Below are 10,683 nucleotides of genomic sequence, written 5' to 3'. Positions count from 1 at the left end.
CAATACCCAGTGGTGAGCACATGTGGAGGAAGTGTGAGCTGATGGTCCCGGGACCTGGTGTGGGGACTTAAAGGCAAAGCATAACCCCACGCTTGGCTTTGTCTTGGAGGTAGGATCTAGGAGACTGCAGTGGTTTGCTTGGCAGGAGGGCTGGGGCCCTGCAGGCATCGCCCAGACCTTAAATGGCGTTGCTCTCTTCCCTCCCCTCCCTCAGTCCTTCCCACCCAACCCAGCTGCTCTGCTGAGGGCCATGCAGTGAGTAATGGGACTGTGATGAGAGAGCAGCCTGCACTGGCATTAGGGCCTGGAGTCCACACTAACCGGGTGCCCTGGGGGAGGTTGAGGGGGGGAAGATGTGTGAGGAGTAGCATTACTAGTTCTCAGAAAGGCAGCTCTGGTTTCAGTTGTCTCAATTCTGACAGGTTGGCGTGACCTTTGAGGATATTGTCCTGTACTTCTCCAGGGAGGAATGGAGCCTCCTTGATGAGGGTCAGAGACAGCTGTACCTGAATGTGATGCTGGACAACTTTGAACTTATATCCTCGCAGGGTAAGACCCTCACTGTCACCATTGACCTGGACTTGGCTTTGCAGTTTCCCAGGGCCCAGCGTCCAAGGTGTGCTCTGTCCTCCCATGTAGACTGTGGTACTGCTTCATTTTCCAGTTTTCTGGGTAGTTGCTGTCCTGGGGTGGTTTGGTCTGTTGCCACTGCTCCCTTCTATTTCTGAAGCTCCAACACTCCCCGCTGCACTGAATTCACAGGGAAGGGCTTGTGGTTGGTAGTGTTGCAGGAAGCTTAAAGGATTCCACCTTGATTAGTGAGGAAAGCATTTTTTATACAGTGGTGCCTTGACTTACGAGTTTAATTCAACTCATTCTGTGACAGAGTTCGTAACTCAAATTACTCGTATGTCAAATCAATTTTCACCATTACAATTAATTGAAATGCCATTAATCTATTCCAGACACCCAAAAAACACCGCAATTGTTTTGTTAAATGTTTTTAAATAAGAAAAATGTATTTAAAAATAACGAATATTGTATAAAAACACAATACTGAACAAGAGAATGTAGTGCAATAAACTTATTTTATTATGTTTAATGTACAACATTTACCTTGGAGATCAAAGGACTTAAAGATGCTGATGGAGTTGGAGGAGAAAGGCTGAACTGAATAACTGAATCTTATTTGCAGATTTTTGCCTTTTTCGCCACGCTTTCATCACTTTCATCTACAGGAGTTTTTGATAAAAACCTGTTTAATGAGATCTGTTTCATCCTCCCTTTCAGAATATTTCTGAAATGAGTTAGGCAAGTGTCATTAAATAGCTCGATCGCACGCCCAGTTGCAATTTTTTCTGGGTGTTTCTTTTGAATAAAGTCTGAAAGTTTCTCCCACATTCCCAACATTTCCTTGATCTCACCATGTCTGACAATGGAGTGGATTCCAGTCCTCTTTTTAAAATTTTCGAACCAGCCCCGACTGGCTTCAAACGGCTCGCCCGACGCCTCATCCATTGAAGTCCCTGGGATCTGCTGCAGCAAATCAATCTAAATAGCTCATGCCTTCTCACAGATTCTAGCCTTTGTCACGGTATCTCCTGCGAGCTGCTTCTCCGTTAACCACACCATTAGCAGCTTCTCCATATTTTCATGGATAAATTTCTGCTGTTTAGAAATTATTTTAACGCCCTTGGCTGAAGTTATAGCCTGTATCGACTCCTTCTGCTTCAGTCTGGTGCAGATCATAGAAGTGCTACGCTTGTACTGCTTCGCCAAGTCGATTACACACACACCTTGGTCATGTTTTTCCATAATTTCTTTCTTTAATTCAATGCACATCATCTGCTTCTTCTCAGCACTGTCCTTCGCACTTACTGTCTTCAGATCCATGGTTGAAAAAACAAAGTTTTGCAAAATAACTGCAAGCACAAATGCGAGCACAACACTGATGCTTCAACTAAGAGCTAACTGCTTAAAGTGAACGAGTGAGACACGTGATGCCGGGCTGATGTTGTGGCGTTCACTGTGACGTTCATGCGCCAACTAGCGGTGGGGTATCTGAAGCTGGCTCGTAACCTGAATTTGAGCTCGCAACTCAAAGCAAAAAATTGGCCGAGAGACTGCTCGTATCTCGAAAAACTCGTTAGTCAGGACACTCGTAAGTCAAGGCACCACTGTATTCCTATTTGTCATGTGTATATATTTTTGAAAAACTCTCCACATCCTTATCCTGTTTATTATCTGCATTTTTTTTAATAGAGTATTTTGGATACCTTGTATATTTTACATATTATTTGCTTATTACATACAGGAACACATATTTTTGCATGTGCTTAATAGTGCTTTGCAGATATTACTCCCGCACACCCGCTTTTCTGCAAAGTCCATGTTTTTGGCAACCCTGCATTCAGCAGGTCTAGTGCCACCATGTTTCTAGCAAGCTCAGATGCTTGTTACTAGTGCTTAGCAATTAAATATTGTTAATGAAGTTAGAAAGACTTTGCTTTTGAGACAGAGTCATTGCATTGTTCTTAGCCTGCAGTATAGTATTAACATGCCTTCACTATTCCCACGGAACTCCAACTATTTCTGTGAATTTCTGTCTATGTCGCAGTATTCGCTTTATTTTGCTGATCATAGCCGAATCCACAATATCTCCAAGGGATTCCTTCATGTGGTTTGCAACTATTTTCTTCTGTTCTCTAGATTGCCTTTCAGTGCGTTTTGTTTATTGCTGTTGTACAGTGAAGACGGTATTTTTCTTTATTTGTTGCAGTGTGGACTGTTTACGTTTTCTATTTTGTGTGGTTGTTGGTGTCACATTCAGAAAATTCTGTCCAAAACAAACCTCCAGTACTTTTTCTCTAGGTTGTCCTGACGAGTTTTAAGTTTTAGTGCTGACGTTTAATTCTGTCCTGCATGTTGAGTTAAATGTTATCAAAGGTGTCCAGTTTGTTGTTTTACATGTGAATGTCTCTTTATACCAGCACCATTCATTGAAGAAACTTTCTTTCCTGTCTTCTGTGGCTGCTGCTTTGTCAAAGATACTTGAAAGTCTGTGCCCGGGCTTATTTTTGTGTTTTTTGTTCTTTTCTGTTGATGTATGTGTCTGTGTTTCTCCAGCAACACACTGTTTGCTTGCTTCCTCTTTGTAATAAAGTGAAGTCAGGAAGTGTGATGCCACCAGCTTTCTTCTTGCTCAAGATATCTTTTGTTATCCTAGCCCAGTGGTCGGCAAACTGCAGCTCACAAGCCACATGCGACTCTTTGGCCCCTTGAGTGTGGCTCTTCTACAAAATACCAACTTCTGCCCACAGGCCACGAAGTTTCAATGGCACTGTCTATGCGCACCCGCACGTGCTATTTTGTGCAAGACCAACACTCAAGGGGCCAAAGATCAGCGTGTGGCTTGCAAGCCACAGTTTGCTGACTACGACCCTAGCCTATTTGACTCAGTGGATAGAGCCTCAGCCAGCGGACTCAAGAGGTCCAGGTTTGATTCTGGTCAAGGGCATGTACCTTGGTTTTGGGCACATACTCAGTATGGAGTGTACAGTTGGCAGCTGATTGATGTTTCTCTCCTATCGATGTTTCTAACTCTAACCCTTTCCCTTCCTCTCCATAAAATATCAACAAAATATATATTATAAAAAAAAGATAGCTTTTGTTAATGGAGGTCTTTTGATTCCATTTCCAGATTTCCTATTCATATATTAGTAAAAGACCATTGGAGTTATTGGGATTGCATTTAATCTGTAGTTTTCCTTGTGTACGATAGCTATCTCCACCATATTTTATTTTCAGATCCTTGAATATAGGTTGTCTTTCAATTTATTTGTGTTTTCTTTCATTCCTTTCATCACTGTCTTATAGTACTCACTGTACAGATGTTTCACATTTGGGTTGAATTTATTCCTTTGGGTTTTATTGTGTTTTTTGTTTTTTTGTTTGTTTGTTTGGTTTTTTACATTTTATTTTGTTTTATTTCTTAAAGTATTACAAAGAGTATTACACATGTCTCCTTCCCCCCACCCTTGACATCCCCCCGTCCTCCCCTATCCCCCAGTGTCTTGTGTCCATTGGTTATTCTTATATGTATGCATACAAGTCCTTCGGTTGATCTCTTACCCCCCCCCCAACCCTCCCCAGGTTTCCCACTGTAGTTTGACAGTCTATTCAATGCTGCTCTGCCTTTGCATCTATCTTTGTTCATCAGTTTATAATGGTTTTTATTATCCATAAGTAAGAGAGATCATATGGTGTTTTTCTCGGCTTCCCAGGGGTGGTCGCAGCCTCACCGGGGCCTTCCCAACCTCACCAGGGCTATCCTAACCTCACCAGGGCTATCCCAGCCTCACTGGGGCCATTTCAGCCTCACAGGGGCCGTCTGAACCTCACCGGGACCGTTTGAACCTCACAGGGGCCGTTTCGACCTCACCAGGGCCGTTTGAATCTCACAGGGGCCGGCCCCAGCCTCACAGGGACTGTCTCAACTTCACCTGGGCCGTCTCAACCTCACCAGGGCTATCCCAGCCTCACTGGGGCCATTTCAGCCTCACAGGGGCCGTCTGAACCTCACCGGGACCGTTTCAACCTCACAGGGGCCGTTTTGACCTCACTGGGGCCGTTTCAACCTCACAGGGGCCGTCCCCAGCCTCACAGGGACCGTCTCAACTTCACCTGGGCCGTCTCAACCTCACCAGGGCCATTCCAGCCTCACTGGGGCCGTTTCAAACTCACGGGTACTGTTTCACCCTACCGGGGCCGTTTCAGCCACACTGTGGCCATTTCAATCTCACCAGGGCCTCTTCAGCCTCACGGGGGCCGTTTCAGCCTCTCCGGGGCCGTCCCAGCTTCACCGGGGCCATCCCAACCCCAACAGGGCTGTCCCAACCTCACTGGAGCCGTTTCAACCTCACCAGGGTCATTTCAACCTCACTGGGGCCGCCTCAACCACACAGGGGTCGATTCAGCCCCGCATCAGCCTCACAGGGGTCTTCCCAGCCTCACGGGGCAGGCTCAGCAACACGAAGTTTGGCGTTCTGTCTTCTTGGGCAGCTCCTTGCTAGAGAAAATCTCCAGGCGTTCTTGGTGGCTGAATATCTGGTATGGCTTGCTAGATTTTGCCCTCTACCAAGTGCACAGACTGCTTGTCTGCCGTCTCCCAGCGTCCCATGTGAGGCTGAATCTAGTGGACCTGCCTGTGGGTTTGCTGGTACAGCAGTTCCACATGACCAGCTCAGCTGGGTCCGGGTCCGGCTCCGGCTTCCTCCAAACCTGATTCTGCTTCTTGAGTGCATCCCTTATGTATGTGAGGATTTGAAATCTGCACTTTGTTGGGTTGGGCTGCAAAAGCACAGGAGGTTCTCTTTGTGCCACTGGCACAGTTAGCGCAGGGATGTAAATTGAGTAGGACAGGGTCTCCGGGAGTCAGCAGTTCAGAGCAAAGGACAATGGCGTCTCCTTGACTCCTCGCCTCTCTGCAACTCCCTATCCATCTCCGCGTCCCTGAATGCCGGCAAGCAGCTTCGCGAGCAAGCCACCCTTGCTCTCAGACCTGCTGCAAGGCTGCCCCACCTCTCCCTGTAGGGGTCTGGGACCTCAGAGTCCCACCCCAAACAAGCTCAACAAAGTCTCCAGGCATTCTTGGTGGCTGAATATCTGGTACGCTTGCTTGGATTTCGTTCCCTACTAAGTGCACGGGTCTGCGTCTCCCAGCGTCCCATGTGAGACTAGATCTGGCGGATCTGCTTGTGTGTTTGCTGGCACAGCGGTTCCATGTCGCTGGCCCAGCCGGATCTGGCTCTGGCTTCCTCCAAACCTGATTCTGCTTCCTGAGTGTGTCCCTTATGTATGTGAGGAGTTGAAGTCTGCCATTTTTTGGGTTGGGCTGCAAAAGCACAGGAGGTTCTCTTTGTGCCACTGGCACAGTTAGGCCAATAGGATCAATGAGAACAGAAACACAGTGGCTGATAGTGGTATCGCTGACCATTTAGTTTTATTTTTTATTTATAACATGTTTTTATTGAGTTCAGACAGCAAGAAAGAGGGAGAGAGAGATAGAAACATCAGTGATGAGAGAGAATCATTAATTGGCTACCTTCTGCATTCCTCCCAGCTGGGACTGAACCTGCAACCCGGTCATGTGCCCTTGACATGAATCGAACCTGGGAGCCTTCAGTCAACAAGCGGATGCTCTATCTACTGAGCCCAACTGGCTAGGGTTGACCCTCTTTTTAAAGAATATATTTTTATTAATTTCTGAGAGGAAGGAGGTGAGAGAGTGATAAAGAAACATTAATGCTGAAAAAGTGTCACTGATCAGCTCCCTCCTGCATGCCCCCTTCTGGGGACTGAACCCACAACAAACTGGGCATGTGCCCTTGAGTGAAATGGAACCTTGGACCTTTTAGTCCGCAGGATGACACTGTATCTACTGAACAAACCAGCTAGGGCTGATCCTTGCTTCCTTTATTTATTTATTTCCTTAGTTAGTTAGTTAGTTAGTTATGTACCCTTTTTTGAACTTACGTATCTTCATATGTGTTTGCTCAACCAGTTTTCTGTCATCCTTTCTATGCAGTTGTCCCTATTTGGAATTCTGTATTACTGTTTTTCTTCATGGTACTATAATTCCCAATTCCTGTGGGATTTTTTTTCATGGATAGGTGTCTACTTACTCTGGGATGGGGAAAGATTCTCTATCTCTGATTCTACCATCTTGCTGATGTCACTCACATAGGTTTTTTGCCTGTGATCCCATTTGTGGTTTGTTGTTCTACGACAGTGCTGACCATATCTCTTTTTAGTTTTTCTTTTAAGATTTGCATCATTTATCTCATGCTGTGGCTCAACTTGGATTTAAGAGGCAAAATCTTTTGTGCATCACAGGAGAAACATGACTTTATCAATGACAGGGTAGACCCAGAGGCAGTCTTGCCTTGGAGAAGGACTCTGAGGGCGGTTTTCATGCCTGGGCTCTTTTACGTTCATAACTAGGAAGCCATTTTGTTCAACAATGTTTTGTTACCATTGCTCACTCCTCACCCAATTCTACTTCTTGCTTAATATTGACACTTTGCCTATGACTCCGTTTTAATACTGATCATTCTACTTGGATTCCCAGCCCATGGATAACCTTAAACTCTTTAACTTTGCACCTCTACCTCTATCACACATCTCAGCTTTACTCAACTGCAATGTTGTTGCATGGGTGCAGCAGAGTCTTAGAGTGCACCCGTATTATATTGACGCTGAACATCACGTGCTTTACTATTATTGACATTTTATGGGTTTGAGCACATTGAAATTATTTTACACAGACTCATATAGCCAGCATGAAAGTTCCTAAAGGGAGCCATTTGTGGAATAATAACGAGCAGACCCTGCCTCTCTTTTTGTGCCAGCCCATGATTCTGTCCTCCCTTGGTAAGATTTTTCTTATCTAGTGACCTTTTGAGCCATGTTATATATAACAGCCATTTCATGACAGTCTGACTTACTTGTCTTGAAAATTACTGTATGGAATCGTGTCCAGTTGTGACATAAACAATTATGGTAAAGATATTCTGTTTTTATCAGGTCAACATGCACTTCACCTACTTTTCCTTTTGTTCAGGTTGCTGCTGTGGAGCAGAGAATATGGAGGCAACGACTGAACAGAAGGTTTCAGTAAGGGTGTCACAGGCAAGGAATACCGATTTAGCCTTGTCTTTCCAGAAGAGCCACCCCTGTGAGGGTTGTCGACTAGTCTTGGGAAACATTTTCCACGTGATGGAGCTGCAGGGAACACAACACGGACAGATACTGTTGAGATGTGGGGCGTGTGCAAAACGATTTTATTTTCATGCAAAATTTCACCAGCAGCATATGAGAGAGAAGACATTCAATACAGGTGTGGACAGGATCTCACTTGCAAACTGCCGCAATTTCAATGTATCCCAGAATCGTTTCTCCTGCAAGGAGGTTGGGCAGGATGTCCTTACTGGGTCAGGACATCTCCAGCCAAAGGCTACTCAGACCAGGGACAGTCCAACTGCAATTTTGACATGTGGGAATACATATCAAAGGAGAAAAAATTTTTACAGTAGAAAAAAATGTAAGAGAGACACTAGTTGCACCCACACGTTTATTCAGGAAAAAGGTGTCCATCTTGGAAGTCGGTGTTTTATGTCCTCTGAGTGTGGAAAATATTTTACCAAATTGTCTAGCTTTCATTATCAACAAAGAGGTCACACTGGAGAAAAGCTTTATAAATGCAGTGAATGTGGGAACACTTATACCAGTAGCACTGAAATTTTTCGTCATCAGAGAGTGCACACTGGCAAAAGTCCTTATCACTGCAGCGAATGTGGGAAATATTTTACCCAGATCAGTGATCTTCATTGTCATCAGAGAGTTCACACTGAAGAAAAGCCTTATAAATGCAGTGAATGTGGGAAATGTTTTACCCAGAGTTCTACCCTTCATCGTCATCAGAGACTTCATACAGGAGAAAAGCCTTATCAGTGCAGTGAATGTGGAAAATCTTTTATCGCTAAGGCTGATGTTCATCAACATCAGGGAGTTCATATGGGAGAAAAGCCTTATCAATGCAGTGAATGTGGGAAATCTTTTACCTCTAAGTATATCCTTCATCGACATCAGAGAGTTCACACTGGAGAAAAGCCTTATAAATGCAGTCAATGTGAAAAATCGTTTTCGCGTAGAAGTCATCTCCAGGATCATCAGAGAGTTCACACTGGAGAAAAGCCTTATAAATGCACTGAATGTGAAAAATCTTTTAAATTCAGCAGTGGTCTCCAGTATCATCAGAGTGTTCACACTGGAGAAAAACCTTATCAATGTAATGAATGTGGAAAATCTTTTACCCAGAGCAGTGCCCTTCGTCGTCATCAGACAGTTCATACAGAAGAAAAGCCTTATAAATGCAGTGAATGTTGGAAATCTTTTAAAAGTAGCGGTGGTTTCAAATATCATCACAGATTTCACGTGGGAAAAAAACCTTATCAATGCACTGAATGTGGAAAATCTTTTACAGGTAAAACTGAACTTCATTGTCATCAGAGAGTTCATACAGGAGAAAAGTTTTATCAATGCAGTGAATGTGAAAAATCTTTTACCATGAAGACCCGCCTTCATCATCATCAGAGAGTTCATACTGGAGAAAAGCCTTATAAATGCAGTGAATGTGGGAAATCTTTTAAAAGTAGCAGTGGTCTCCAATATCATAAGAGAATTCACCCTGAAGAAAAGCCTTATCAATGCAGTAAATGTCAAAAATCTTTTACCACTAAAGCCGGCCTTCATTGTCATCAGAGAGTTCATACAGAAGAAAAGCCTTATCAATGTAGTGAATGTGGAAAATCTTTTACCACTAAGAAAAACCTTCATCGTCATCAGAAAGTTCATACGGGAGAAAAACCTTATAAATGCAGTGAATGTGGAAAATATTTTACAGGTTGCAATTGTCTCCAAAATCATCAGAGTTCACACTGGAGAAAAGCCTTATAAATATATTAAATGTGGGAAATTTTATGAGGACAGAAGTGGTCTCCTATATCATCAGAGAGTTCACAATGGGGAAAGCCATAATGAGTGCAATTAATATAAGGTATCTCTCAGCCAATTTCTAAATTCGCTCTGCACATGAGTCCAAATGTGAGAAATTTCTTAGATGTGTAGGAAATGTAGTTTCTTAGTTAGGACTTAACTTTAGTACAAGAAAATTTGTGAATCCTCATTTTTCTGACTTGTATCTGATACATTTAATCACCTACATTATGTAAAGTTCCCATAAGTGTTTTATTTGTTGTCTTTGTTTTTATGTTGAATCACTCTCTAATTATGTTGCACTTTTTAACATACAGAATTTGTTCAGTCAATCATAATTGACTTAAACTTTTTTTTGAGACATTTCTTGTGCTGCTGCACTGTTTGTATTTTTTCTTCGAATTTATGGTGACCCTTTCCCAAAAGTGTACTTGTTGAGTCTGTATATTTGTTAAAATATTATATGTTTTTGGCCTGGGCGAGTCTATTTTGAAGAAGTACTGTTGGTATCTGGCTCTGTTGCATAATGAGTTTGCCGACCACTATACATAGACCAAAGGAGGTGGAGACAGAGAGAGAGAGAGAGAGAGAGAGAGAGAAAGAGAAACGATAATAGCCAGGCGATGTGGCTCAGTCGACCTATGAATCAGGATGTCACAGTTCCATTGCCCCTCAGCGCACATGCATGGGCTCCTGCTAGAGCATCATGTGGGGCTTTCAGGAGGCAGCTTATCACTAATTCTCTTTAATCGTTGATGTTTCTATCTGTCTGACTCTTTCCCTTCCTCTGTGAAATAAATTAAAAATTAAAGAAAATTGAGTCCCTTAGTTTAAGAAAGAAAAGAAACATCAAAGATGAGAGGGAATCATTTATTTTTTTAAAATATATTTTACTGATTTTTTACAGAGAGGAAGGGAGAGGGATAGAGAGCCAGAAACATCGATGAGAGAGAAACGACCAGCTGGCTCCTGCACATCTCCCACTGGGGATATGTCCGAAACGCAGGTACATGCCCCCGACCGGAATTGAACCTGGGACCCTTCAGTCCGCAGGCTGACGCTCTATCCACTGAGCCAAACCGGTTTCGGCGAGAGGGAATCATTGACCACTGCTTCCTCCATACCCTA

At 43.6% G+C, this 10,683-nt stretch overlaps 1 protein-coding gene across 1 annotated transcript; it reads left to right on the top strand.

The window, feature by feature from the left end:
* Positions 1–484: 484 nt before the first annotated feature.
* LOC138999517 (zinc finger protein 418-like) lies at positions 485–9,792 on the top strand. The gene is made up of 2 exons (XM_070401654.1): positions 485–549; positions 7,622–9,792. Exons 1-2 carry the CDS (start codon positions 516–518, stop codon positions 9,514–9,516), a joined length of 1,929 nt encoding a protein of 642 aa, XP_070257755.1. The 5' UTR covers positions 485–515; the 3' UTR covers positions 9,517–9,792.
* Positions 9,793–10,683: the final 891 nt, after the last annotated feature.

This window comes from Myotis yumanensis, unplaced genomic scaffold (assembly GCF_028538775.1).
Source record: "Myotis yumanensis isolate MYYU_CA2020_CCGP unplaced genomic scaffold, mMyoYum1.0.hap1 SCAF_23, whole genome shotgun sequence".
In the NCBI taxonomy this organism is placed as follows: Eukaryota; Metazoa; Chordata; class Mammalia; order Chiroptera; family Vespertilionidae; genus Myotis; species Myotis yumanensis.
The sequence above is the reverse complement of the archived record's forward strand: the minus strand, read 5'-3'. Positions and strand labels throughout refer to the sequence as shown.

Bases quoted from the DNA above. Each gene is read 5' to 3' on its own strand.
- LOC138999517 (XM_070401654.1), top strand. From the start codon at position 516: ATGCTGGACAACTTTGAACTTATATCCTCGCAGG. The intron at 550-7,621 runs GTAAGACCCTCA...CCTTTTGTTCAG, and splicing joins TGAACTTATATCCTCGCAGG to GTTGCTGCTGTGGAGCAGAG.